At 39.4% G+C, this 27,340-nt stretch overlaps 1 protein-coding gene and 1 long non-coding RNA gene across 6 annotated transcripts in view; both read left to right on the top strand.

Moving 5' to 3' along the window:
- The window catches only part of DYRK1A (dual specificity tyrosine phosphorylation regulated kinase 1A), a 187,757-nt gene that overhangs the window by 106,795 nt on the left and 53,622 nt on the right, over positions 1 to 27,340 (top strand). For 3 of the 5 annotated variants that reach the window (XM_034401832.3, XM_087871258.1, XM_034401696.3), the window contains one exon: positions 22,142 to 22,341. In XM_034401832.3, coding sequence (XP_034257723.1) covers positions 22,219 to 22,341 — 123 coding nt within the window. In that variant the 5' untranslated portion in view covers positions 22,142 to 22,218. Of the gene's footprint in view, positions 1 to 20,267; positions 20,412 to 22,141; positions 22,342 to 27,340 lie in introns of all 5 variants that reach the window. The other 2 variants (XM_060686405.2, XM_034401764.3) reach the window with 1 other exon arrangement.
- LOC148113372 (uncharacterized) lies at positions 12,523 to 13,004 on the top strand. Its single transcript, XR_015728214.1, has 2 exons — positions 12,523 to 12,659; positions 12,868 to 13,004. It is a non-coding gene; the product is annotated as an uncharacterized LOC148113372 (long non-coding RNA).

A 27,340-nucleotide genomic window follows, 5' to 3' on the forward strand; every position in this document is an offset into this window, starting at 1 on the left:
TGTGCCTCTTCCATCCTAACAGGGTGGTTCTGCAATTAGATCCTTCGTTCCTTCCCAAGATTAATTCCTTATTTCACAGGGCACAGGAACTAATTTTACCGGACTTCTGTCCAGCTCCGACTCACACCCTAGAGAAGAAATGGCACACCTTGGACATCAGTAGGACTCTCTGCATTTATATCTAGCGGACAGTCTCCTTTCGAAAATCAGAGTCCCTATTTGTCTCCTTTCAACCCTCAACACTGGGTGCCAAGGTCATGGCATCGACAATAGGCCAGTGGATACGGACATGCATCGCCAAAACATATGAGCTTCAGGCTCTTCCGCTACCTCAGCAAGTGAAAGCCCACTCCATTAGAAGTGTGACCACTACAGCAGCATGGGCCACACAGGCCTCCATTGAGGAGATATGCAGAGCAGCGTGGTTCTCTCCTTCGCCGTTTATACGGAATTATAAGATGGATGCCTTCACGTGGCTCAAGCGGCTTTCGGCAGACGAGTTCTCCAAAAGGTGTACACAGACTTGGGGACTCTGGATCAGACTGCTGCCCACCCTTAGGACGTGCCAGCTTTGGTATGTCCCATTCCTTGGATTCTCTTCAGCACACTGGAGAAGGGCCGTTGGTCTTATCTGACACACTCCTTCTCGATGTGCTGAGAGAGAATCCAACCCCACCCTGGCGACCGTCTGGTCCAGAGTCCAGGAGTGGTCAAGTCAGATCAAAAAACACGTTCAAGTTAATCATTACGCCTTCGTCAAAACTGGGGAAACAGGCATGAGAGGCATGGCTACAAAAGATTGACAGACTCAGTCTAAAGAACAGAAAGGCAGAGTTAATCCATTCCTTGGATTCTCTCTCAGCACACTGAGAAGGAGCGTGTCAGTGAGATCAATGCGCAGCGCTCTCATGGCAAAACGTGTCGGCTAAGACCAATGCCCCTTCTCCATATCTTATTGTCCAAGCTCATTGTGAAGTGCACCAATGGTGATCACATGACTGTGAAGTGCTGTGACGATTGAAAAGCCCACAAGTACTAAAATGCCCAAATGTTGATTACCTGACTGCAAGGACACTGCAATAATTGTAAATTGGAGGACTTGTCATAAAGTTACTTTTTCAGCCTGCCTCAACTTTGAATATTTGCTAAACAGGATAGGCATTAAGCAAGGTGAATTTGTATTTATTTCTCTCTCTTATTGCAGTATGCTATTAAAATCTTTCAAATGAATTAATGAAGAATTCTACATAGTGACTTCCAGAAAATGCCTTGATTAGTTCTCCATCCTTTTGCAGATGGAGATTCACATCTTCTGAATTATTTGCATTCTTCAAATTATTTTTGGAAAGTTACAGCTGTACTAAACCATGGATGTATGCTTGCCTATAGAGAAACAAATTTTCAAGGGACTTACTGCTAAATTTGAACTAAGTCAAGATGGTAACTCACATATAGAAAGCGTTGCACCTATTCTCTGATGGCCAAATATATGCTGTATAGGCAAGGCACAGCATTTATAGCCACTAACTGACAGAAGTTCATGTTAGGATCTTACCAACAGGCTGTCTTACTTCCTTCAGAAGGATTAGCAAATTTATGGCTTTCTTTATTTGTATGAGAAACTCCTTCAGATTATAAATATGTAACATTCAACACTGAGCAGTAAATTAAGTATAAAATAGGTCTTAGATATACATAGATATAGCATGTATTAAAATGTATGTAAAATAAATAGGATTAAAACTAGATGATATTCACCCAGTATTGGGCCACATTAACAGAATTTTCTCTCGCCCTGTTAGGAACCATGGTTAATAAGTGGTGGGCAAGGGAGTGAAGCTTCATCTATGCATGTGTGAATCTAGCTTGCGTGTGAAACCCCCCCCCCCCCCCGCCATGGAAGAATTGTTTTCCATGAAACTGGTCCCTAGTGCCAGAAAGTTGGGGATTGCTGTTCTATAGGGAAGTCCCATTTTCTTAGATTGTCCTTTAATCTTCCTATCATAGCGCACAATGTATTTAGAGATTTCCACATAGGCCGCGGCTGTTCTTGACTAGGTAGACAATCGAGTGGTTATGACTAGTTGCTTGGTAGCTCCTTACTTGCCTTCCATAGGTCCAGGACAGTCTGTGGCAGGTCCTTATTATGAGGGATGGACATTTTGAGGAAGCTGTTCCTCAATCTTAATCTCAACCTTGTAGGTTGATGGGCATATAATAGGTGTGTTTCTGTAGACATCACTTTAACTCACTGTTTTTGCGCAGTGCTTTTCTGGCAGAACTTTGGAGACAGGACCAACTTTGGAGAGGGGATACCAGCTGTATTGATGTCAGTTTTGGACACCCTGTGATTAGTCTTGCTGTTTCATTTAGGGACATATCCACCTGTTTTGTATGTATTGATCTGTACCAAACAGAGCTGGTATATTCTACAACAGAGTAACATAGAGTTAACGCAGAAGTTCTAAAAATGATTGGGCACCCTATCTAGTGCCTGTTATTTTTCACATAATGATGTTTCTAGCAAATATTTTCTGTTTGGTGGTAAAACAATGGTTCTTAAAGGTAAGCATATGATGCCAGCCAATAATACCTGCAATGTTCTTGATGGCTCATATTTTTTTTCAAATGGAAAGTGCATAGTTGTATTTTTAGGCGGTTTCACTTCAATTGCTTATCCCTATAGTACACAGGTGTCAAACTCAAGGGCCACGGGCTGGATCTGACTCACGTCCTTAGAACTGGCCTGTGGGGCTGCCCTGGAAACAGTGAAGAACTGGCCCGCAGTGCCTCTGCCAGTGAAAACGGAGCTCAGGAGGCCACGCACAGCCCTCCCGAGCTCCGTTTTTGCTGGCAAAGTGCTCGGGCCATTACAGGCACCCCTGACAAAAGTAACATCAAGCTGGTCATGCCCACCCAGCCCCCTGAGGTCAAATACAACTCTGATGTGGCCCTGAATGAAATCAAGTTTGACACCCCTGCTATAGTATGTAGTCATTAGGGATGGGCTCTGTGACAAGTCAGAAAGCTTGGAAGACTCAAGCTCTGTTCCCAGTGACCAACCCAGATTGGATGCTGCAACATCATCCTGGTATGCAAATGTTTACCTTCATTTGTGTAGTCATTAAATTCAAAACCTTGGTCAATTTTTCCTCCACAACCTTGATCTGCACTGCTATGCTATTTCCAGATTGTTGACGTAAGCAAAGCTAGTAGCTTGCCATAGTGGTTGGTCATTGGTGTATATGTTAAACAGCATAGGAGCTAACATGCTGCCTTGTGGAAGTCTATTTCGTTGGATTCTCCATCAATTGTTGTTTCTGAAAGCCAGCATAAAATCTATTTTCTGGTTGGCATTCTATAATTTTTGGGAATTTAAAATCCTTTGTAAAATGAGGGACTTCCTTCAACAGGACCATTTGGTTATCCATATCGTAAGAGATGAGATCTATGAACCTCACTCGTGTGATTTCCTTCAGTTCAAAGCTGTCCTCTATGTATTGTGTTAGATTGAGAATTTAGTCTGTACACTTTTTGCTGGGTGATACAAGCAACAGTTCTACTATTACAGACAGACAATTCAGTAATAAATGTTCAAATACCTTGTGACTGAGAAGAGATAAGGACCTGTAGCTTTTTGAATCTTCTGATGGTTTGCCTGGTATTAGTATAGCTATTGCACGGGTCTTCCTCCTTATCGTGGGTATCTAAACAGTATTTAAGCACTGTTTAAGTACTGTTCAGTTTATAGCCATAGCCATTCAACTGAGAATTCGCTACCTAGATGATATTGGGGTCAATGTCCAGATGATAATGTTTGAATATTTTACAGAACACTTTTTCTGAATCTCAATATTTGAAACAGTTTTACTCTATTTTATTGTTCTGACACTGTGTTATGATTTGACGTTGTTTGACCAATTAATAAACAATAAATTATACAGAGAGCCTATTAGCTCTAGCTTGATGAGATTGAAGACTTACCTTCCAAGGACTGTGGAGGTGAGAGAATTATACAATGAAAAGGGGACCAGAATTTTATTACTCTTTAATTTAACAAGTAACTGCTTTTACTATTGGATTTATTGAAGAAGGAAATTCTACCAAATACTCTTCATTAAATGGGTGTAAAAACCCTGTTTCTAAGTCTAGTCTCTATAAATGTCAGTTTTGCCTCATAAAAGTTGCAATTGATTATATTTGCATAGGAAGAATATAACTTTCACTTAAATTACATGTCATTTCTATGTTTTGGTAACAGAACCAGATCTTCCTCAATTTTTGCTTGATATATTGCTATATTTTTATACTGATATTAAAGGTTGTGAGAGTGCATTTCTTTGTAAAGTCGGCATCTCAGACATGTTCTAAAGTTTCAGTTTCTTCGGAGGGATGGGGGCTTCATCTCTTCAAAGGGGTATCTGATTATATCCACCATCCATGATTACAGATAGAGATTGCTTTTATAGATAGATACAGATGCTGTTATAAACAGATTGACTGTTAAGCACATTCCAATTTTCATTTCTTCTTCAGTTTCCAGTGCATTAGAAACTATAGATACTTAATATCTATATCTATATCTAATTTATATCTAATTAGATTTCTATACCGCCCTACTCACGAAGGACTCAGGGCGGTGAACAGCCACAGGATAAAACACATAAATACAAAAATTTAAAATAGAATAAAAACGAATTAAATAATTTGGCTGAACAAATTTAAAATACCCCATAATTTAAAAACAAATTAAAATTTACATTTAAAAAGGGGAGAAGATTTAGGCCAGGCCAGCTTGATGAGATAAAAAAGTCTTAAGCGTGCGACGGAAGGTGCGCAGATGTGGGATCCTCTGTATCTCCGGGGGGAGCTCGTTCCAGATCGTAGGTGCCCCCACAGAGAAGGCTCTCCCCCTAGGGGCCGCCAGTCGACATTGTTTGGCCGACAGCACCCGTAGGAGCCCCTCTCTATGGGAGCGTACTGGCCGGTGGGAGGCTATTGGTAGTAGCAGGCGGTCCCGTAGATAACCAGGTTCTAAGCCATGGAGCACTTTAAAGGTGATAACCAAAACCTTGAAGCGCACTCGGAAAACCACTGTGAGCCAGTGCAGCTCGCGCAGGAGAGATGTTACATGGGAACGCCATGTCGCTCCCATAACCACCCGCGCGGCCACACTCTGCGCCATTTGGAGCCTCCGAGTGCACCTCAAGGGGAGCCCCATGTAGAGAGTGTTACAATAGTCCAGACGAGAGGTGATGAGGGCATGAGTGACTGTGTGTAAAGAGTCCCGATCTAGAAAGGGACGCAACTGGCGGATCAGGCGAACCTGATGAAAAATCCTCCCGGTCACGGCCGTCAAGTGCTCTTCTAAAGACAGCCGTGAATCCAGGAGGACGCCCAAGTTGCGAGCCCTTTCCGTGGGGGCCAATGATTCGCCCCCAATAGTCAGCGATGGCACCAGCTGACTATATCGGGACGTCGGAAACCACAGCCACTCGGTCTTGGATGGGTTGAGCCTGAGCCTGTTTCTCCCCATCCAGATCCACATGGCCTCCAGGCACAGGGACATCACTTCAAGGGCATTGTTGGGGTGGTCCGGGGTGGAGATGTACAGCTGGGTGTCGTCAGCATACTGATGGTACTTCACCCCGGAACCACGGATGATCTCGCCCAGCGGCTTTACATAAATGTTGAACAAAAGGGGTGAGAGGACCGATCCCTGAGGACCGATCTATACAAAATAATTTATAAATTTTCCTCTTATGCTATTAGAGATTTAAAAGTCACAATCTTTGAATTTTGAAAAGTTGAAGTATAATATTACAATTAGGTGTAAAACAATTCTGGAACAAATCTTGATCCACCTTGGTTCTTTGCTCTTCTTTATTAATATTTTCTTTAGCTAGTTTGTGGTGAGAGAGTGGGAAGCACACTGGTAAATAGTGAGGAGGATAATTCAAAGTATGCCTTTACTAGTTGAATTTCAATTTGTAGATCATTACCACAGACATTTAGAAAGTATGGTAGTTGGCAGATGTAACATATTCTTGCATGAGTAAGGAAGTGAAGATTGATTGATTGATTGATTGATTGATTGATTGATTTGATTTGATTTGAAAGGCTGCCTGACTTCAAAACAGCTTTGGGTGGCTTACAGTTTACAACAGAAAAGCAATATGGTATTCGACTTACAACCACAATTAGGGCCAGAAGTTCTTTGCTAAGCAGGATCATTGTTAAGTAAACTATTCCTGATTTTTTTTTTTTACCTGTTTGCCATGATTGTTAAATGAATCATTATAGTTGTTAAATGGTCATTAAGTGAATCCTCCTTCCCACATTAACTTTGCTTTTGGAAGCCAGCTGGGAAGGTCACAAATACTGATCACATGCTCCCAGGACGCTGCAACCAGCATAAATACATGCCAATTACCAAATGCCCTAATTTTAGATCGTGTGACCATGGAGATGTTGCAAAGATTGAAAATTTGAAGATTGGTTGTTAGTCACTTTTTTCAGTACTGTTATAACTTCAAACTGTCACTAAATGAATGGATGTAAGAAAAGGACTACCTGTAGACAGCAAATTTGTAAATATACAGCTAACTATACCCCATGTGCAAGTAGTCCCCTGAACCACAAGATGGGGGAGGGGAAAATAAACAAATAACGTATTTTTCAGACTATAAGACACTCCATACTATAAGACACACCTAGCTTTTGAGGATGAAAACAAGGGGAAAAAATCTGCCTCTGCTCCCAGTAATTTGCCTCCTTGCAGCAAACAGCCTGGTCAGCTTCAGCACAGCCTGATTTAGCACGAGCAGCTGATTGGTGGTTGGCTCTCCCTCACAGAATACTGCCTATCAGCTATTCCAGACTGTGGGGATCCCCACTGTCCATCGCCACCATTGCTGCTGCCGCCTATCACCACCGCCGGGAATGGGCCAAAAATGGGGCACGCAGAGGCCAAAAACGGGATGCACAGAGGCCGAAAATGGGCCACGCAGAGGTGGCAATGGGCGGTGGTGATTGTTCTCCTGTAAAGTTCCAATTCTTGTGTTCCATGCTGAATATTGTTTTTTCCATTTCCTTTTGCACAAGCATGCTTACAGTTCTGTTTATGTTACTGCTGTTAATGAAATCCTGTATTTCCTTTAATGCAAAATACTTAAAAATTTGTGGAATTTTGGGTGATAATATGTGCAATAGGTATTCTATTGAATTGCAGGGTGGTGATGTACTCTCGCTTTGATGCGGTGACATGGAATTTTGATCAGGCTGCTTGAAGAGTATTTTGTTTTGTTGCCATAATTTAATATTTTAAAAATAAAATGGCACGGTTTGGATGAGAGAAAGAATCATGAACGTCAATGTTTTTAAAAAGTTTAAGGTGTAGAGTAGAGGGATGTGATTGTTCTAACAATTGAGAAGCAAAAAGTGTGTTACACATTTATTGCATTTGTATATTGCATGATACAATTTCTAACTTCCCAATAAAAATAATTTTCTTCCCACTCACCAGAGGTTTATTTTTTTTAAAAAAAAACTTCCTAAAACTCATAAATATCCCCTCCCCATTAAATAGTTATGTGAAATATTTAAACAGACTATGGATATGGAAGATAAGTACTTTAACAAATCATACTCATTTATACAGGAAAAAATATTAATTCAGATTTTTTTTCCAGGAAATCCACCTATTTGGCATAACGGTCCACACTACTTCATAATTCATGAAGCATTGGGGGAAAATATCTGCCATGTATATGTGTAAGAAATAATTGTGGATTTGTTCCATTACTGATTTATAATCAACTATAGAAGCAGGAACTGTTTAAAATAATGGGAGTTATGTTGATACAGATCTGGCAGGGACTGTTATTTCTAAATCCATAACACATGAGGCTCATCAAAATCTTTATGAGTTTTGTTGTGTGGATATTAAACACTTAATTTCTAATTTGCTGGGTTTTTAGAGTCTAAATGGAAATTGTAATGCACTTAATATTCTCTTCAGAAACTGGAAGAGTTTTTATTATTATGAACTGTATCTATAACACATGAGTTATGCTGGCTGACACCAACTGGGCTTGGTTATACAGACCCCATAATCCCCAAATATTAGCAAGTAGATGGGTTGCACTATAAATTGCAATGCAACAGTAGGCTTAATGAAAAGGTATTCCAGGGTATAGTGGAAATCCAACCACAAGCAACCTGCAGAACAGAACAATATCAGGCTGAAGTGCAAACATCAAAAAAGAAAAAAAAATGCAGCATAAATACAAACCCTCCTCAGCTAATAAACCATAATCTATGAAAGAGGAAAATTGTAGTGCAGTGACACTGCCTATTCAGCTATTTTTGCATTGGAAATACAGTGTTGCGAGGTGAATTACTCAGGAGGTTTTTTAGTCCTGTCCAAATACTTTGAAAGAGATACTTTTGTAGGATCTATAGGAACACATAAGGAACACCTTTGAATTGTTAAGGCAGCTAGATCTTTCCAGCCCAGTGCTATTTGCATAGTCCTAATGTATATATAACTCTTATACTGGTCTGAGGAAATGCAAAACATAAGGTAAGTTTATATATATGTGAGTAGGGAACAAGGAACAAGATAAAGTGAAGCATAACTACTAAATAACATTGTATTCAGTGTTGTGTGATCGGAGATATCTTTGCTTTTCCTGACCTTAGTATGAAGCATCCCCTGCTGGACATTATGCACATATGTGTGGATTCTTGTTTTACATTTCGTGCTGGAAAAGCATGAGAGGAGATTATTTTGGGTTTCTAATATTTTATTTATTAGAATTATGCCTTTCCTTTCCTGATTAAGCTCAAAGCTGTTGATAGATTTCACTAAAGTGTCCTTCCACTACATAGCGGTACTGTTCTGTGCTTAAGAATATTTAGCGTAACATTAAAATGGCCATGTTTGCAGTATGCTCAATATCTGATCTTCAGTTTTTAATCAATCCCATATTATTGAGATGGTGCTCTTAATCATCAGGAACATTTGTTTGTTTTGGGGATTCACAAGTGTTGGGTTTCATTTATTCTTTGTCTTGTCTGTTCATGCTCTTCTTCCTTCAGCTAAAATTGTCTTTTGCTTGTGCATGTGGAATTATAACAATTTTAATGCAGATGGAAATAGTAGGCCAGTGGACTGGAGATAATTCCAGCTGTATCATATTTTCCTCTTCAATTTCTTGTGTTGGTCAGTGATGGGCAAGTGTAGCATTGCTTATGCCTTTTTCCTTTCAGACAATTTTCTATAGCTGATGAAAGCCAGTTTGCACATGGAAAAATAAAATGTCTTAATTCAGTAGTGGAGCTATTTGATTAGAAACTTTTTATAGAAGCTCAACCATTTTTGCTGCCTTTTGAATTATAAAATGATTTATAGCTGGTTTTTTTCTACCTGGTGCTCTAGAACATTGCATGCTTTTATTCATTAATTTAACTTGTTTCATCATCCTTCCAAATATGTAGCCTTCAAATGTACATGAAGAAAATTTTACCTAGTCAACTTAAAATGTTTGGTGTGTATTGATTTATATAGGTATCCTACATTCCATCTGGATGGAATACAGAGTGAGGCAGCAGCTAAAATTTCTGATACTGAAATTTTCTACCCCACCCCTATAAGCCACTGTTCTCTTTGCTTTTCTTAAATTTAAGTACATTATTGATTGCTATAAAAAGCATTCTAAAACATTTGAAATTAAATGCTAGACTATCCAGCAAGGTTTGTTATATTATAATTTATTATATTATTAAGGCAACTTGCTATAGTAGAATTGTATAGTTACAGAGAAATTTTCTCCTGCAGTAGTTAGTTCTAGTTCCTATATAGAGTTTTATTATTGCATTCCCTTTTTGGGGTGGTGGTGGTGAAACATTGAACCTTATTCTAATCCAGCACAGTTGCTACTAATTTTGCTTTAAACTAGAAAGTGTTAATACAAACTAGAAAATGTGACAAAGCTCAATTTCATTTCTTGTTTATTACTTGTTTTCCTATTGGACAAAGAGAAGCAGCTCTAGCCTGGCAACCAGAGCTTGCTATTTGCATAACCTGCTTTGATTGGCCAGCTCTCTGCCAAATGCTTCCAATCATATGGTGTTGTTTTAGTGGTAGGCTATGCTAATTAGCTGCTGTTGCTGGGGTTCAGGGTGCTTTCTGTGTGCTATTCTGCTGCATTGTGTTGCTTGGCCAGAGACATTGATAAATGAGTATTTAATGATCTGCAGCAGTTTCCACTTACTGCAGGCAGACAGAGATTTTAGAACAGGAGAAGAAATAAGGATTTAATTTCTCTTGCTTGCAATTTTAAGATTGTATGCTAGAATTTTTATGGAGATAAAGTATTCTTTAAAAGTGCAGGATTTTATGTTTGGTGTTTTGTATGGTATTTATAGATATCAGATAAGACTAGGAAGTTGCTTATATCTGAGAAATGTAATGCAATATTAAAACAGCAGTAATATAAATTATCTCAGTGCATAAGAACTGCATATGAGTCTCTTGATTTAATTTTGAAAAAATGCAATTGGAAAAATAATTCTTTAAAAATTAATCTGAGCCATTTACAACTTACTTGTCTTTTGTAATTTTGGTAAAACACGCCAAATCTATAATACAGAAGTCTTTCAGAGCCAAACTTCCTCAGCCTAATACCTTTTGTACTCCAGTAGTTGACAATTCCCATCATACTACCTGAGAATTCTGTAAGTTGTTCCTTAGGTTGAGGAAGGCTGGTCTATCACTAGTAGGTAGCAAAGTGATATGTGCCATAATTTGGCTTGTTTTGCTTGCTTTCTTATTTTGCTTTGCATTTCTCATTAACAGTTGTCATTTTTAAAAAAAATTGGTAGACTTCAGCTCAGCATTCAATACCCTCATTCCTAAATTCTTCACTCCAAATTGATTCAGCTAACCGTACCTGTAGGTGGATTATTAGCTTTTTTAGGGATAGGGATAGGGATAGGGATAGGGATAGGGATAGAACAGAACAGAACAGAACAGAACAGAACAGAACAGAACAGAACAGAATAGAATAGAATTCTTTATTGACCAAGTGTGATTGGAGACACAAGGAATTTGTCTTTGGTGCATATGCTCTCAGTGTACATAAAAAGAAAAAAACACATTAATCAAGAATCATAAGATGCAACACTTCGTGATAGTCATAGGTTACTAAATAAGCAATCAAATCATACTAGGAGACAAATAATATAAATCATAGAGATACAATCAACAAGGTGATAATCATAAGTAGGAGGAGATAGGTAATAGGATGGGAAGAATAATAGTAATACAGTCTTAGTAAATAGTTTGACAGTGTTGTGGGAATTAGTTGTTTAGCAGAGTGATGGCATTTGAGAAAAAACTGTACTTGTGTCTAGTTGCTCTGGTGTGCAGTTCCCTATAGCGTCGTTTTGAGGGTAGAAGTTGAAACAATTTATGTCCAGGATGTGAGGGGTCTGTAAATACTTTCACAGCCCTCTTTTTGACTTGTGCAGTATACAGGTCCTCAATGGAAGGCAGGTTGGTAGTAATTGTTTTTTCTGCAGTTCTAATTATCTGTTGAAGTCTGTGTCTGTCTTGTTTGGTTGCAGAGCCAAACCAGACAGTTGTAGAGGTGCAGATGACAGACTTAACAATTCCTCTGTAGAACTGAGTTGGCAGCTCCTTGGGCAGTTTGAGCTTTCTGAGTTGGCACCAGGGTGGATAAAAATCAATGATTTTTTTAAAAAAAATAAAAAAAACCAGATTTTTTTTATTTAAATCAGATTTTTTTTATTTAAATCGGATTTCTTAAAATAAAATGCTTTTTGAGGAAAATATATTACCATCCAAAGGTTATTCCATCATGAAATAAAGAATAGTTTTTTAATTATGTAGAATAAGGCTGTATATGTTTAATTTTTTTGGTAAATACATTCCATTAATCCATTCACAATGTCATGCTCTTCCAGAGGTTTTTGTAAGATTATTGGGCAGTTTCTCTGCCTACAAGATATTATCACAGATGCTTGGTTTACTTTTGCAGTTCTCAAAACTGAATTTGAGTCAGCAGAGATCACATGCCTCTTCTTCACAGCAAAAATGTTATAACATGAACAGAGTTGAGAAAAAGACCTTAATCCTATTGTTCTACAAACCTATAAATACAGAATCAACCCCTTCAGTACTAAGTTTCAAGAAGTTCAGTGAATAGAATAGAAACAATATTTTTCTGATTGTTTGGAGTGGAATAGATCTGCACAAGAAGAAAGTGAAACTAAGTGTGAGGAGGAAGGGGCAAGCAGACAAGCAATACAAAATGAAAGTGAAACTTTCTGAGCACAATACTGCACAGCCACAGACAGACAAGTCTTTGGATCTTTTTGTGTGTATGACCTGAGGTTTATCACATTCTTTCCTTGGAGGAAAAAACCTATAATGGCAGCAGGCCATAAAAGAGACCCAGTTTGGCAATATTTTAATGAAGTTCCTTTACCTATCAGTAAGGCAGGCATGAGTGCAAACTGTAAACACTGCAACAAAGAAATGCAAGGCCTGGTGGCCCGAATGAGGCAACATCATGAGAAGTGCTGTGATGAAGATGACCAAAGAAACACATTTGAACAGGCAGGATCTTCAGGTTGGTAAACATTTTTATTGAATCATATTTCTAAAGACTGCCTTGAACTGTCATGTTTGAGCAAAATTATATTTCTTATTATTACTGCATGTTACTGTCATTTGGTACAGTTATGAAGAAAAGCAATTATTCCTTTTGGGGCAGTGCTGTGTACAATAAGCAGAAATTGTATAAACAATAAAATAACAGCATTGACTTTTTTGTTTAGGGGAATTCATGGATTCTGGAAACTATCCACCTTCAAGATCACCATCCTCCTGTTCTACAGTTTCAGAGTTATCCATCCAGGATAGTGCTTCATTAGCATCATCATCATCAGACACCCACAGCCACATATCACTATCACCTAAAAGAAAGAAAAAACCCTTCCCTCCTGGAACCACCATAGATAAATTTGTGATAAAAACTAGCAGATTAGAAAAAGTTAATTGATGCAAAAATTGCCCAGTTTGTTTATGCAACGAACTCTTCTTTCCGTCAGACTGAGAACCCACATTTCATTAATATGGTTCAGTCACTGAGACCAGGATACAGTCCACCCAGCAGAGCAGATGTTGCAGGGAAACTGCTGGATAAAGTGTATGACAGAGAAATGGAGCAATGTGCAACAGCTCTGGAGGGTAGAATTGTTAACCTAAGTATTGTTGGGTGGAGTAATGTCCACAATGATCCTATTGTATGTGCTTGTATAACAACAGAAGAAGGGAAAGTCTTCCTTGCACAAACAATTGATACGTCAGGAAATGCACACACAGAATACTTACAAGAAGTAGCAGTAAAAGCTATAATAACATGAACAAAAATTCAAATGTCTAGTACGCAGTTTGGTCACAGACAATGCTTCAAATGTATCCAAGACGAGAAGAAATTTAGAAGAGCAGGAAGGGAATACAAAGCTAATAACATATGGTTGCAGTGCTCATTTGCTGCACCTCTTAGCCAAAGACTTAAGTGTTCCAGAAATAAAGACTAATGTTGTTGAAATTGCTAAATACTTCCGTAACAATCATTTTGTTGCAACAGCTCTGAAAAGGATGGGTGGAACCAAGCTAACGCTCCCACAAGATGTTAGATGGAACTCTGTGGTGGACTGTTTTGAGCAGTATATCAAGAACTGGCCTATTCTGATGACAGTTTATGAAGAAAATCGAGATAAAATAGATGGCACTGTCACGGCCAAAATCCTCAACATTGGGCTTAAGAGAAATGTTGAACATATGCTGAGCATCCTGAAACCCATCTCTGAAGCTTTAAACAAAATACAGAAAAATAGCTGTTTTATTGCTGATGCTGTTGAAATTTGGAAGGAACTGAGTGAACACTTAAAAACAGAACTACACATGGACAGAATTAAATTACAAGCATTAAAAAACGAATGGGACAAGTACTGTCTCCAGCTCATTTTTTGGCAAATATTGTCAATATCCAGTATCAGGGTCAAAACTTAAGTGCTGAGGAAGAGGAGTTAGCTATGACATGGGTATTCAGCAATCATCCATCTGTAATGCCAACTATAATAAACTTCAAAGCTAAGGGGGAACCATTCAAGAAATACATGTTTGCTGAAGATATTTTAAAGAAAGTCACACCAGTGAACTGGTGGAAGTCACTTAAGCACTTGGATTTAGAGACTGTTCAAGTAATGATTTCACTTTTAACAGCAGTAGCTTCTTCTGCAGGTGTTGAAAGAATATTCTCTTCCTTTGGACTCTTCATTCTAAATTGAGAAATCGTTTGGGACCCGATAAAGCAGGAAAGCTTGTTTTTCTTTTCCAGATTATGAACAAAGAAGAAGATGAAGACGATCAGTGAGCTACAGAGGACAGTATTTAAGTTTTTCATGTGTAGGCTGGGCTGACAGTCTAAGTTTCTTAAAATATATATATTTTGTGTAGCCAAATTAGTTAACAAACATGGATGTTTGTTTAAGCAAATAACATATGCTGTAATGTTATTGTTTCAGTTGAATAAATTTATTTAAATTGTTATTATTAAGGTAATGATTATTTTTCTCCTTCCTAAGTACAACAGAAAAGTTGTCCAAATATGAATGATTAACCTATTAAACGGGGGATTAAAAAAACTAATATGAAAAGTTGTTATTCTAAAAATCTTCATCTACTTGCATATTAAAGTTATACCAGCAAGAATTAGTCTTTATGTAGAAAACATATGATTTAAATCAAGCCGTACTGACTAGTGATTTAAATCAAATCCACCCTGGTCATAAGTCAAGGCACCCATGTGACCAGACCTGATTTTACAACATGTTTTGTAATGGCTGTTAAGTGAATACCACGGTTTTAAGTGTGAACCTATTCTTCTGAATGGCCATTTTTTGCTGGAGACTTGCAAAAAAAAAGTCACAAATCATGGCTACGTGACTGCCAGATGCTGTAAATGATGTAAAGGCAAGCCAGTTGCCAAGCTCCCCAAATTTCACATGACCATGCGGGGTTGGGGAAGGTAGCCCATTTTATGATGGGCAAGAAGTGCTTTATGGATATAAAATACCAATTTTGGGCTTATCATAATTTTGAACAGTTGTTAAGTGACTGGTCGTAAGGTGAGGACTATATGTGGAGCACCTGGAATATTATCCCAGGACAGGTTTGAGAGGCTTGTAAATGGCATGGTGGTTGCCTTGAAAAGTAAGAAGATAACTGTAGAGGAACTTTTAATGAAAGGAGGAAAGTACCGTATTTTTCAGAGTATAAAACGCACCTTTCCCCCCCCAAAAAAGAGGGTGAAAATCTGGGTGTGTCTTATACTCCGAATGTAGCCCTGCCCAGCTTCTCAAATGGAGGTTTCAGAGGCTGAAAAAAGCATCAGAAACAAAGCTTCGGAAAAGATGTCCCCAAACAGAGCTTCAGAGGTTTTTTTTCTGAAGCTCTGTTTCAGAGGCTTTCAGATGCAGGAAAAAAAAGCAAGGCACAGAGCTCACAACCAAGGAACCTGTTGCTAAAATTCACCTCTGGGAACAGCTGATTGGGGGTATTCCTGGAGGCTGGTCCACACATCAATCAGCTTTTTTCTTATTTTCCTCCCCAGAAACTAAAGTTTTATACTCCAGTGCGTTTTATACTCTGAAAAATACAGTAGTTCTTCGCTGCTTTATGTATAGTGTGTACGATAAACAGCTGTGAATTTGTTCATGTATAAAACTAATACACACACACACACACACACACACACACACACACACTCACAGTTCATTTAATTATATTTACTCTATTTCGAGTGCCAAAGTCATTTCAAATTGTAAAGAACTTCTAGAGTGCCTTAAGAATGTTATGTTTTTTATTCATAATATTGTGTGCTTAGACTTTGTTCAAATATGTGTCTTAAAGATTTCGCTTTTGGGGGTAAAAGGCAGCTAAACTAAGGAGCTTGTAGAACAAAGAATGACACTGATACTATTCATGTGCCTTTACTTTGAATCAATATTATATAGGGTAAATTCTTTTCCTTTATTCCAAGAAGGAAATTTGTTTGCTTTCTTCATTTTATCCAGGATTGTAGCATTGTTCTAAAACAATCTAGAACCATTTTGAGACTTGATTTTCAATTATTAATGTGCATACAGAGATGACTGGTAAAAATTACAGTGATGAAAAATAATTCACTATCCAATTGTAAATGTTCGCCCTATCCAGAAGTGTAGTATTGTCTTGAAGCAATTTAGAACCTCTTTGAGACTTGAGTTTTATTAATCAATATATACACATCTTATGGTATAAACTGGTACAAACTACAGTGATGAAAAATAATGAAATGTGTGACATTCACATTGCAATGCATAATTTGTCATGTGAGGTCAGGCGCAAAAAACCAGGGCCACACATGAAGGTTCAGATTAATTGATTTATTGTTAAAATAAACACATATTTGCACATGAATCTTCTCAACTAAAGCTCAGTATCTTATTAGAGTTAGATAAGAGTCAAGGCATTCAAGGAAGGTTGGACTTAGTTGGCTTCTGGCTATGAAATGACTCTAAATTGATCCCTTTTTTAACTCCTTCCCTCCCACATATTTTTTCCCTTTGTATCTCCACTGTGTATACCTGTGAATGCACCTGTAGGTTCATGGTCTTTGTAGTTCTTTCTATTCTGTTTTAATCTGGGCATGGAATATGCTTTTACTCTCCTTGTCTGTCCTCCTCCCAGTCTTTCTTGCAATTTAATCTTTGTATATTAATTAGGTATATGAAATTATTATTTTGAATGAAAGGACCATATAGGTAGTCCTCATTTAGTGATCATAATCAGGACTAGAAGCTCCGTCAAACAAAGAAATCCCATTATCCCTACTGTACTTGCTTTTTCCAATTCCCTTGCCCTTTGGAATGTTTGGCTCCCAACTGCTGTATATTACTGAAAAGACTAATCAGTTTCACACCTTCAGCTTTTGTTTCTCTTTTAACTAGACAAACATCCCTTTGGAATGTTTACCTGAATCCTGGGATAACAAAGAATTAATGTTTATATTTATATTCATTGGAGAGAAAGAGATTACAAGAGAATAAGAATGTGCATTGTTGGAAAAATAACCCCATGGTTTTTTTTGACAATACAAAAGGGGTGCTGTGGAACTAGAAAGAGTGCAGAGAAGAGCAACAAAGATGATAAGGGATCTGGAGGCTAAATTGTATGCAACTAAGGGATTTGGGTATATTTATTTTAATGAAGAGAAAGCTTAGGGGAAGCATGATAGCAGTTTTCCAAAAGGTTGTCGGAGAGAGATCCCACCTCGAAATAAGGATGGATTTCTTGAGAGTGGCAATGATTAATAAATGGAACAGCTTGCCTCCTAGAGTTGTGGGAACTTCATTGGTGGAGGTTTTCAAGAAAACTTTGACAACCATTTGTCTAAGATAGTATAAGGACTCTTGTCTTGGGCAAGGAGTTGGACTAGAAGACCTCCAAAATCCCTTCCAGTTCTGTTATTCTATGCTATGCAAACAGTCAGTGTATTCCCCCTTGTGTTGCTGTTCACTCTTTTATAATCCCTTTTTCTCCAATCTCTTCTTCTCCCCCTCTGCATATTTAAGCAATCTCTCCACGATTTCTGTGGGAAATCTCTTCTATGCCTGATCTCTCCCCCCCCCCCCAAGAGTGGAAAGATTGGAGAAGAAGAGATTGCAAAAGAGTAAGCAGACACATCATGGGGAATGCATCAGCTGTTTGTGTATCATGTTTGCAATTCCCAGTGCCACCTCATTCATTTCAATCTGCATTCCTCATTGTGTGCCTGCTTACTCCTTTGTAATTCCTTTATTTCAAATGTTTGCTTTGCAAGGGAGGGAAAAAAAGCAAAAGGTCAGCCATACAGCAACACGTATTGACTACAATGGCGATCACATGACTGAGGGATGCTAAAGTTGTAGGCATTAGTCATAAAATTATTGTTTCTGCACTGAGCTAACTCAAAGTATCCTGAATGAATATACCTGTACAGTATATATTTTTATGACTCTCACACAGCACAATCCCCACTTGATTTCGTTGGCTAACTTTCCTCTCCTGTTTCTGATGCCATAGTTGTAAACCTTCCACTTTGTAAGTCCTTATTCACCTTCATATATGCAAAATGTTATTCCACCTATTCTTTTAATTATCTCTATCTAAGTTAAGATTTCTTGAACAGGGCATAAGCTTGATAAACAGGCCTCAATCTTCTGTAATATGAAATTACAGAAATTTGACCAGATTGGGCGAGCCAGTAGGGACAATTTGAATCAGTTTGCCAAACAGGTAAAAGTCACCCCTGATTGGCCTCGCCTGGTCGCCGCTCAAGTCTTCTGGCCGCTCACTGCTCACCTCTTCTGGCTGCTTGCTCAACCCTTCCAGCTGCTCGATATTCCACAGAATTCAATGTTAAATGCAGCAGAGAGAATCTGAAGTTTTCTCCCTCCATTCACAGCAGAGCTGCTGCACCCTGTCCATTTAAGGTAGTCTCCAGGAGGGAGGGGGCTGGGGTGAAATGCTCCCGGTTCGGAAGGTAGCGATGGCGGTCGGTGGTTCGGAGAACCAGTAGCAAAAATCCCTGCGCCCTTCCCCCCCCATATGCCCAGCTGAGCCGTACGATCATCAGAGGCTGGTTTTTTTTACTTTTAAAAGCATTTTTTCTACAACATCTTCGGCCGAAAAAATGCTTTTAAAAGTTTAAAAAAAAAGCCTCTGGTGATCGTGCGGCTCAGCTGGGATCGTCAGAAGCTTCTAAAAGCATTTTTTTCTGCAACCTCTTAAGGTTGTAGAAAAAATGCTTTTAAAAGTAAAAAAGAAAAGAGTTGGCCACGCCCACCCAGTCACATTACACTCCCCCACCAAGCCACGCCCACAGAATCGGTAGTAACAAATTTTAGATTTCACCCCTGCCAGGGGGGACCATAAAGGGAGCAGCAGCTCCGTTGTGAATGGAGGGAGAAAAGTTCGGATTCTATAATGAAATTGTGTAAAAAAAAATGTAACGGATATTGTGTATGCTTAATGTTGTGTGGAGAAAAGCTGGGCAACGATATTCTACTTTTTCTGAAATGAATGCTATTTTAGATGTTTGGGCTAAAATGATTCACAGAAATAGTACACCTCTGTTTTCAGTGCAGAGTATTGTCACATCATTATTGGCAATTGCTTAAAATATTTTTTATAGTCTATCAGTCCATCCATCCATCTATCCATCCAATTTATAGGGCTGCCCATCTAAAAAAAAGTGACTGGATGGCATACAACAAAATTATAAAACAATAATATATCTTAAAATTTACAATCTGAAAAAATTTAAAGCCTGTTATTAAAAGCTTACAGTAGATATTAACAGCAATGGAACCACCTCAGTAAATAATTGGCTCCCCAAAAACTTCCCCAAGAAGTTTTTAATATTCAAGAAGTTCAAAATAAGCACCAGATTAAAATAATATCATTTTCTATTTTAAAAAAATAGAATACTGTCTCCATATTTTAAACCACTAACCTCAAAAAACAATAATGCTGTTATTAAAAAGGTTGAGCTAAAAGTTGATACACTCTGGAATGGAACAGCAAACCAGATTGCCACAACATTGTTACACATTAAATAACATTTAAATTGAAAAACTAAGTTTGAAAGCATTAATAAAGAAAAATGAAGAGGATTTAAACAGGTTTCTCACCTAAAAGTGAAAAAGAAAAGTTGTTAATGGAGATACATACCAAATTCTCCAATAAAACCTATTGTTTTACAACCAAGTAAAGCAGGTCTATACTTAAGTTGAAAATTCAGTACCTTCTCAGTTGATGTGTACAGAATTGTGTGTATGTATATACACACAATCCTAGCTGTAATGAATAATCAGAGTTAAGGGAGATGATTTTGTTTTGTATCTACTCAAGACATGCACCATTGATTGTTCTCCCGTCTCTTTGAAAGCGTCATTCTTTCTTTAAACATAATTCTTAACATGGTGGTAATGTTTATTAATACAGTTTCGATACTAAATAAATATTTTTGATATACATTTACATCTTAGAGAGGGCTGTAGTCTGGAACATGCTTCACGATAGCTAGACCTCTCTAAACTGATCACCAGATGCTAAGCTAAGTGACCTTGTGTTTCTTAATTGGCAGGGGAAGTCATTTCCCTTTGTTCAGCTTTGCTGCTATACCACTGGTTGAGGGGAGGAAAAGAAGATTGTGGCAGCAAATACCAATTGAAGGCAGTAACTGCTTCATCACTCTTGTAGAGAGTAAGGAAGGATGATCTTGGAGGAGGTATGCAAGAGCCATTGCCTAGGCAAAAGGGGCTGACACATTTTATAAGCTTAGAATAGCAGGATAACATTCAAAAGTGGTTCAGGTAGATGCCTGTCTAATTCACTGAACTATAAGAAGGGGAGGAGGTACAGCGTAATCAGACTTGAAAGAGTATTATTATTATTATAGCTAATCTTAATAAAAGTAGTTTCAGCCTTACTGTGGAGTTTTCTATCTAGTAGGGCTGACAACTTAAAGTGTCTTGATTGGTTGGGATAGGTTTGTTTCTTTCTATATACAGTTTTGTTAGAACTCAGTGCATATATGAAAAACATCTGGCTGGATCCAGATAAAAGTATGTGGAAGATAACAGCTTGAAAGATTGGTTGAAAAATGACAAGTAGATGGGAGTGCTTCCATCTAATCTTTGGAGATTCTCCTGCCTTTTTAGCCACAATCTGGCATTCAGCAAAACTTCCTCCTTTTGGGAGTGGCTTTTTGGGCTAGGGGATTGTGAGAGAATTTGGTAGAAGATACCCATATGTTGGTTGCCTATCTCTTTTCAACTTATTACAGTAAAATCTTGATTTTTCAGACCTCAATTGCAATGAACTTTGCATCAAATGAATCAATTTTCTGATTGATTATAGGTGGCCCTCATTTAACAACCACTTACTCAGCGACCATTTGAACTTATGACAGCACTGAATGAGTGGTAGTTATGACTGGAGCTCGTACTTAACACCGTTGCAGCATTATCACAATCACATGATCACCATTTGCAATCTTCCCTGCTGGTTTCTGCCAAGCAAAGTCAAAGGGAAGTCAACAAGAAGTTGGAAGTCACATGAGGTCCTTGTTTAACAACCTGCACAATCATCCTTTAAGTGCTGTTGCTAAGCACAGTCATAAGATTTTTTGGCTTAATGATGGAGTTTCTGGTCCCAATTAGCATTATTAAATGAAGACTGCCTATAATTTCATTTGTGCAGTGGTGTCACAATACAAACAGCATAATTTATATTATTTGTATAATTACTATATATAACGCAAATCACTTCAACTGAGTAGTTCTGAAATTTATTGATACTGTAGTTATCAATAGTTAATAATTCGGTAGTTTTCAAATTTGTTAATACAAACAGTTTTTGACTTATCACAATTGGGACCAACATTTCCAACACAAGTTGGAAGTGGTCAAAAAGTACAAGGCAGTTGCCAAGTGCAAATTGCAATTATATGACCACAGGGATGGTGCAACGGTCATAAGTGTGAACAAAGGTTGTAAGTTACTTTTTCCAAGGCCATCATAACTTTGAACCATTGTTTAAAAAGTGGTCATAAGGACTATATGTAACTGAACTTCCTTCATATAGTCCATTAAAACAAAACTTCATTTTTTTATTTCAAATATGAATTTATTTTAAAATAAATGCCATTTCAGTCGTATTCTAGTCACATGAGAATTATCTGCTGTGATAGGATTGAAAAGAGGAAAATTTATGGAGAAGAAAAATTGATAGCAAACATAGGATTCATAATTACATTGAGTGCATGTTTCATTGCATCCCATCCACTTATTTTTTTTAAAAATATGTACACATAACTTGTGGGCATGCAGTTTTAACTCATTTTGTCTTTGTTTTAAGCGAAACTTAGATAAATATCTCTATGTCTACATTTAATGTGAGGATAGTTCATAGCTGATATAAGAAAACTATACTGAACTGTTGTGCTGTCATTTCTAGGAGGAGAGACTTCAGCATGCAAACCTTCAACTGTTCGGCTTGCACCATCATTTTCATTCCATGCTGCTGGCCTTCAGATGGCTGGACAGATGTCCCATTCACATCAGCAGTACAGTGATCGTCGACAGCAGAACATAAGCGACCAACAAGTTTCTGCCTTACCATATGCTGATCAGATTCAGCAGCCTCCTACTAACCAGGTACGTTGACTTTAACACTTGTACTAAGATAGCATTTTACTTAAAATAGGGCACATTCTTCTATTAACAGCTTCTGTATACTTCAACTCATCTTTGATGCTAAGAATTTGGAAATATTGGCTTGAAGTAACATACAAATTCTGCTATAAATATATTTCATTTTCTGTAAGGAATAATATGTTTTTAATTTATATTGCCATGAATCACTGTGATTGCAGTAGACTGCACTTTTTTGGGGCAACATAGTTACTTGCAATATTTTGCCAAAGGCAAAAGTAGTGTAGTCAAGATTCAGCTTTTATTAATTTTTCTATTTCATTCATACCTGAAAACGCAACTGTAAAGGTACTAATGTAAATTATAGGAAAATATAGAATAACAGAGTTGGAAGGGACCTTGGAGGTCTTCTAGTCCAACCCCCTGCTTAGGCAGGAAACCCTACACCACTTCAGACAAATGGTTATCCAATATGTTCATTATATTTGCTCTGTTTTAACAGAGCATAAAAGATTTGAGAACAAAATAAGTAGACTTGGAGTCCATCAACTGACAACTGGTATTATCTTAAATATTTCTGTTGGGATTCTATGGAACACTTAGGATCACATCACAATTTTATGTTTGCATAATTTTGTTCTTAATTATCTTCACACTATGTTGAACTTCTTAATTCCTTTCTGTTAGATAGCAAATCTAAATTAGATACAGGTACTCTTCAACTTACAACCATTTGTTTAGTGACCACTTGAAGTTACAACAGCACTGAAAAAGGTGTCTTATAGTTGTTTTTCACATGATCATTGCAGTGTCCCTGGGGTCATGTGGTCAAAATTTGGATGCTGGACAACTGGCATGTATTTATGATGGTTGCAGTGTCCCAGTGTCATGTTTTTTACAACCTTCTGACTAGCAAAGTTAATGGGGAAGCCAGAAGTCAATGGGGTGGGAATCATTGATTCACATGTGTGGATTTGCTCACTGTATTGTACTGTGCGGTACAAACAATTGATCAACTTCTCTAATATCTTCATATCTAATGTTGTTGTTACTTGCTTATCACTCAGCAAATGAGTCTGTTAGACCAATCAGGCACTGTCTACCTGCAATGTTTTCTTATGTTTTAAATAAATTGTATCACTGCAATATTACTGTGAAAAACTACTACTGAAAACAACAGACTCTTGCTGAATTCTTTAGTTTAAAGTTGCTGAGTGAGCAGCTGTGAACATTTATAAATGTGTTTTAATTCAATAGAAGACCAGATCAGAAGGAATAGGATTAAAATAGTTTTTTAATACTACAGCTCCATCTGGTGGTCAGACGGAAATCCATTCACAGATCATATTTGCTACTATGGGAAATTAAAAGTACTAAGTTTGATAGAATTCACTCTCTGATCATTTAATATAAAAATTTAAAGGAAATGTTAGTATACTGTATTTGCAAATGTTGTTGTAGTAGAAAAACATTTAGGTTTATGAAATTCTGAAATTAGGTTCGTAATTCAAGTAAAAAGTGAAATTTGGTCTTTTTATCACAAGTATATAAGGTCTGTTAAGAACTCACTGTTTATCACCCTACAGTAGCTTTCTAGCATTTCTTCTGCTTCATCTCCCTTAGTTCTGTCAAGCGCAGGAAATCAAGTCCAGACAGTTCAAAATGAATATAAAGGTTTATTGCAAGCTTATGCTCTCATAAGAATCTGAACTACTAATGGTCAAAGCAAATTGATGGTAGATAAGAGTCAGTGGAATTTAAGGTGGGCTGGACTCTTGTGGGGATGAAGGGATTTGAGACTGATGATGATGCATTTCATTCTTCCCTCAGGCTCAGCCTGGTCATCTCCTATATCTGCTCTTCACTTTGTTCCCCCCTTCCATGGGTTCTTCTGTAGTCCTTTCCTCTTCAAAATCTGAGTTCTCATGGGAACTTGGCAAGGAGGGAAGGAAAGCAGTCTCAAAGGAATCTGCCTCCCCCTCATTTAAAGTCGCTGGCAAACCAGGTAGTGGTTGCTGCAACACAAAAACATTGTTAAAGATTCCCTCCCCTTCCCTGCCTGAAAGTTGAAGGCCAAATGTGAAAGGCCCATTGTGTCAAGGGTCCTGCTTCCCCCTGGTGCAATTAAGAGGGGCTGTTTAATCTCTTCCTCAACAGGTTCCTCAGGTGAAACTGAATGGAGAGCTGGAGCTTAGTGCACCATGGCTTGTCATGGAAAATGCTGGTTAAACTGACAAACCAGTGGCATGAGCATAAGGAGCAGGGGCATTTTCCCAGGAGCAATCTGCAACAGGGGAGCTTTTCCAATGATTCAAATACAAATGGCTTTACCTCTTTTTCTAGAGTCTAGTACATGGGTGTCAAACTCATGGCATCATGTTGCCATCATATGATTTTTCGTGACATTCTCCATTGTGGGTGGAGACAGCAGCCAGAACGGGGGTGTGCTCGTCTGTTAGGCTGATAGACTGAGCCTGTCAAAGTTGCTAAGTCCCGCCTTGTTACTGGGCAAACCCAGCTTTTGGCTCAGTCTGTCAGCCTAGACAGGCGTGTGGGACTGTTCCTCTTGCTATTTCTATCTTTTACTGATCGCATATTGTTGTTGGCTTTATTGGTTTTGACTTGGATTGTTACTGGACTTCTTTGGATTTCGATTTCACACTTAGACTATTGTTGATCTTATTGGTTTGGACCTGGATTGTTGCTGGTCTTCTTTGGATTTCAATTTCACAGTAAGACTTTCCCCCTGTAACGAGCTTCACTGGTTATCTGGGGTGGTGGTGTTACTTTTTCCCTATTTCCTGAGATTCACATTTCCTTTATTTGACTAAGTTTTGGGGGCTGGTGGAGTTTCACGCTCCCGTTTCTTTTCCAAAGCTTTGGTGGCTAATTGGCGGTTTGCGAAGCTTCATGCTCCCCTTCAGTATCTCCCGGCGGCCATTTTGGATCATTTCGCAGCCCGTTATTCCTCGGCTTGCCTTTCGGCTCCTTTTCCTTTGATTGCTTTTTCGGAGCCGTCTAGTGGAGCCTCGCGCCCCAGCTATTGTTTGTGGAGTCTCGCGCCCCCAGCTATTGTTTGTTCGGGCATCGCAACAGCTCTTTGCTGTTGCGATGCCCGAACCTCTCAAGAGGTTTTGGGCGCGAAAACTGCCTAGCCGCTCTGTCGGCTCTTACTAATTTTTCCTGTCAGCACGTTTGGCGCGCCACCTTTTCACAGCTTTTGGGACCTTGCAGCAGCATTCTATACGGCTTTGGAGGGGTTTTCGCGCCTCCTTGTCTTGATAGCATAGCCATTCCTTCATTGCGGAGGTTATCGTTGGTGGAGCTTCGCATCCCCCCCTCCTCCTTGCTTGCGCTTTCGCGCTTGCCACTATTAAAGGGCACTACTTTGAACCTGCATGGCTCTGTGCCTTATCATTTCAAGTGGAGCTTGTTTGCGCTACCGTTTGTTTGGCTAGCATCCAGCGCCTGAGCTCTCCCGCCCTCGCCAAGTACTATTGTTTGAGGCCTCCAGGCTTTAGCCTGTGCCTCCTGGGCAGATTACCCCCCTTTTTCTGCAACGACTTCTGCCCATTGGCTGTTCGCCGCCTACAACCATTATATTCAAACATGCCCAAGGCTTCGCACAAATTGAAGCACAGTCACAAAGCGGGGCGCTCTGAGGATCCACCACATACAGGGGCCTCTTCGTGCAGTAAGGATGTAACTTCTGGATCCCTCTCTAAGCCGTCGGGTTCAGACTATTCCCGGACTCATCGCAAATCCTCCTCTCACTCTCACCCTTCCTGTGCTGAAGGTCGTCGGGATAAGTTACTTCAAAAGCTGTGTGCCAAGGCCAGCGGGCACCAGCAATTGGCCAAGGAGACGACTACGATCTCTCCGCATGCAGCCACAGCATCTGAACCTGGGGTACAAGTGGATCAACTTTCCCTCCAGGACTGTCCTGCGGTGATTCAACCCGCCGATCTGTGGGGCGCCGCTGTAGTTTCGGATCCTGTTCCAATAACAGATTCTGGCACGCCTCCACCTGCGTTGCAGGTCTCATCTGAGGCAGTGTCAGCACCTCCCCCAACTGAATCTGGTTCTGGTGTGGCACAGCAACATAATTTTCTCTCGCCAGAACAAATCCAACAGTTAATTGTAGCAGCGGTGCAACAGTCATTGGTGTCCCAAGTTCTGCTCGCCCGCTGAGCTGCTTCAGTCCGCTCCGATCTCTCTACCTCTCGGGTGGATGTCTCGCAAGACGATGCGCTTTCCATAGATGCTCCGGATTCTCCTGTTTTGTCCGTTTCGAGCCGTGCTTCATCGTTGGCCAAGGACGTCTCTCATGATTTGGACCTGTCAGAGGACGAGGGGCTCCCTCCGGACCAACCCGCGTTCACGGGCTTGTTTCCCCAAACTTTGTTCAAGTCCTTACTGCACAAAGCTGTCCTTACAGCTCAGCTGGGCTCCCCGCCTCCGGCGCAGACTGGCCCTACAACGTCAAAAGGGGCTCTGAATTATCTCTTTGCTGAACCATCCAGACCTATGGACATTATTCCTACCCCCCCTCTGTTCCTTGAAGTCATCCGGAAACAATGGTCCACTCCCGGATCGGCCCCGATACCCACTTCTATGGACCGATGGAATTACTGTGTGGCACCGGATCTGGCTGACCTTCTCCAGGTTCCATCCGTAGATGCTCCAGTGACTGCTCTCTTGCCGCACGCCCCGGTCCCTGGCATTTCAGATGAAGGCCTCCGCCCTGAGGAGCAGAGCAGGTCTTGCAATGGGCACACCAAGGGGCCGCCTGGGCCATCCGTTCTGCATCGACAGCGTCATTCTTCAACTGCACTACGCTCTTATGGCTTCGTCATCTGCAAGAAAGTTTGGCTACTGAGGATGTCCGTGTCCGACAGGAGCTGAACAAGATCATAGCTGCCACACAGTTCTCTGCGGATGCTACCCTTAATGCCTCCCGATTTGCAGCCAAGTCCCTCACTTCCTCTGTTACCGCCCGGCG

This window comes from Pantherophis guttatus, chromosome 5 (assembly GCF_059756535.1).
Source record: "Pantherophis guttatus breed Tessera chromosome 5, ASM5975653v1, whole genome shotgun sequence".
NCBI lineage: Eukaryota > Metazoa > Chordata > Lepidosauria > Squamata > Colubridae > Pantherophis > Pantherophis guttatus.